Here is a 3,300-nt window from a genome sequence, read left to right as displayed (position 1 = left end):
TTTTTAGTAGTTCAGTTTTTGAAAAATTTGTATTATCAACAGTAAAAACCTCAAAAAGCACAATTTTATATAATCTCAATATTTTTCCCGATACAATAGTATTTCATACATTATTTATATTTTGACATTCCAATCTACCATGTTTTTGAATGTTTTTTTATTTTTTTTTTTTGTTTTCATTATGCAGCTCAAACACGCGCAATCTATAATTAAACTTTCGTGCCACAAGAGTTACAACATCCCCACCACGCATTATGTAGGCACACGCAAGCACGCATCATGCAAGCATGGCGCATGATATTCTTTTAAGATTTGGAAAGAGAGTATTTGAACCAGTTCAATCACGCATTAACAACGTGATACATGGAACTTCTACCGACTGAGCTAACGGGATAAACAATAATTAATTTCATTTATATCTAAAATTAGATACATTTGTTTTTTTATATGTTTTTCAAACTTTTCTGTTATTAATAATGAATGAATTGTGCTGTTTCACATTTGTGTTTTTAATATCGATTAAATTTTTTTATTTGAAGCTTTTATCAGTATTCAAAATATCTTGTTTCAATTAATAAATTAAAAGCATTTATTTTTATATTTAGATAGTAATTTTAAATGATATAGGAAAGATGATGCAGTCTATTTTGTCCATAGAAGAAAACATTGTTTCCACCATACAACTCCTTAGCTAAAAATTTTTTTTGATTCCAACATCGAAAACATTTCTCCAACTCTTGGATCGCGTGTTTCTGACTGACAAAGTGACAGCAAGCTAAAAAATCGTTTAAAAATCTTAAATAAATACGTACAATTAGCGCCTCTTAAAATAACTCAGGATAGAGGGACTCTACAAATGTACAATGTAATAGTAATATAATGCTATATGATAAAATTAAACACACTTTAAAAATTTGACTGAATTCTCAAGAATTTCAAATAAATTTACTAAAATTGACTAATTTAATTAATTTAAAATAAAAATGTGAGTTGAAAATTGTTGAATAGTTCACTTTATTATTCCACTTATTGGCCTTTACTGTTCATATTATTATAATTAAAATATATGGCTTGTAGTGATCACTGCATATATATTAATTTAATAATATATTATAATTAATATATGTGGAACACCGAGCAAACACAAGACACATATGAACGGTCTTCATTATGAAGCTCCAATATAATACGTGTGCTTCAGTGCTTTCGTGTAATTGATTTAGCAATGTAGGACGACAATGTAATTATAAATCTTCAAATAATAAGTTGATATACACGATACATATACACACGCACTCACACACATGCATATATATATATATATATATATATATATATATATATATATATATATATATATATATATATATATTTGACATTTGACATTTTTTATTTCATCAAATCAAAACAAAGAAATAAAAAAAATGATATCAATGAAAAAAAATGATCTGGAAATCGAAAAGAAAACATGGTTTTCTTGTAATGATCACCAGTGACAATTGTAAAAAGGAGAGCATATTTTAAATATTTTAGTGCATGTAAACTCACATTCATATTACAAATCCTAAAAAACCAAAAATGGAATCATAATTAATAAGTAATCAACTCTTTTACATTTTTATCAGAATGTCGTTTGTAATTATTGAAACACAAATATATATATAGACCCACGTAAAACATACTTATTCACACACACACATATATATATATATATATACACACACGCACACACATATTCACACACGCACACACATATACACACACGTACACATACACACGTACTTGAGCCCACACAAAAAATTAAAGGGGTTTAAATGTTAAAAAGTAGGATTTGATGTCTTTTTTAAATTTTACAACGGATTTTGCTTCTTTCAAATATTCAGATAATTTGTTCCACGTCTTAGGTCCGACGACTCTTATGCTACTATTGATAAGTTTCAACCTGTTTTTTTCAATATAAAATGTTGAGGTATGTCTTGTGTGTGGTGTCCGGAAAATTCATCGTGGAAAATTCATCGTGGCAAATTCATCGTGGGAAAATTCATCGTGGGGGAAAATTCATCGTGGGAAAATTCATCGTGGGGGAAAATTCATCGTGGGAAAATTTATCGTGGGGGAAAATTCTTCGAGGGGGAAAATTCATAGTGGGGTAAAATTTATTGTGAAAAACAGTTTTTGCAATTACACACCTTACACACCCCATGAATGTTGTAGATTATAAATACGTAGTTTGAGGACTTTTCTATCCTTAACCTTTTCTGTAATGAAATTTAAAACAACTCAACTCAAAAATGTGTTTATTTTGCAGCCATGTCAATGAAATCATGTCAATGAAAATGTCAATGAAATTCAACCATGTCAATGAAAATTTGCAAGTATGTCAAGAGAGATGCGCCTAGAAGTTAAAATTATGGGCCAATCCACGAAGATAATCCATTCTATCACGGTTATCGTAATCTTGTACTATACGTTTAATTCGAACTGCCGTGTCTCGATAAACCTTTTTGCTTGGAGGCGGATTGGCACCAGCAACATACTGTTCTATTTTTCCTTCATTTAAAGCTTGTTCGTCTTTCAAGGATGAAATGAATTTCCATACTGTTGGATGGCTAGCTCCAATTAGCTCACTAAAGGCTCTGTGCCACCCTTCGCAGAAATTGTTAGTTTTTGGCAAGCCATTGAGAGCAGCATTGTAGCAGTTTCACAGGTCGTATGCAAAACGTGGAGGTCTGCGTTGTTGACGCCGATTAGGTCTTCCAATCCAAGTGTCCTCAAAATAGTCTAAAACAGATTGAGCTTCCACTGGTTAAGACCATCATTGCTATCAAACATAAGAAATTGATCATCATGGTGTGTAATTTGATAGTCATTAGGGATGACTAGGTCCACCAAAGAATTTGGATTCGGTGGTGCACGATCAGCAAGACGCCTGGTATTTCGAATAGCCTTTTTAAGTATAGAAATATTTGGCATTAGGCCAGAAGCCGCCTGAGAAAGGCTAATAAAAGAATTGGTGATAATTCGTTGAGGAACATCCTGCGTTTCCCTAGCATCATTTTTCATTTGATTCACAACCTTAACAACTTCGACCCGAGCAGCATTTCCTGCGTGGTTATGTTCACCGACTCTCTTTACAATTTTGTCATGACGAGTATGCAAACGTGCCCGACATACAAGATTTTGATATTGATCACATTTCCAGAAAGTTTTTTCTTCTGTAGCCGCATCTTTTACGAACAAGTGACCTGAGTCAATTAATTTTCTTTTTCCTTTTTCACTGTACACGAATTCTAGTGACAT

At 31.7% G+C, this 3,300-nt stretch overlaps 1 protein-coding gene across 1 annotated transcript; it reads right to left on the bottom strand.

Moving 5' to 3' along the window:
* Positions 1–2,395: 2,395 nt before the first annotated feature.
* Positions 2,396–3,300, bottom strand: HELRODRAFT_171773 (hypothetical protein; the record flags this gene model as incomplete). Its single annotated transcript, XM_009018449.1, has 2 exons — positions 2,396–2,646; positions 2,814–3,300. The coding sequence occupies 2 exons, from the start codon at positions 3,298–3,300 to the stop codon at positions 2,396–2,398; spliced, it is 738 nt and encodes a 245-aa protein (XP_009016697.1).

Source organism: Helobdella robusta, assembly GCF_000326865.2.
Source record: "Helobdella robusta unplaced genomic scaffold HELROscaffold_21, whole genome shotgun sequence".
Lineage (NCBI taxonomy): Eukaryota > Metazoa > Annelida > Clitellata > Rhynchobdellida > Glossiphoniidae > Helobdella > Helobdella robusta.
This window is presented reverse-complemented; position numbering and strand designations above follow the sequence as displayed.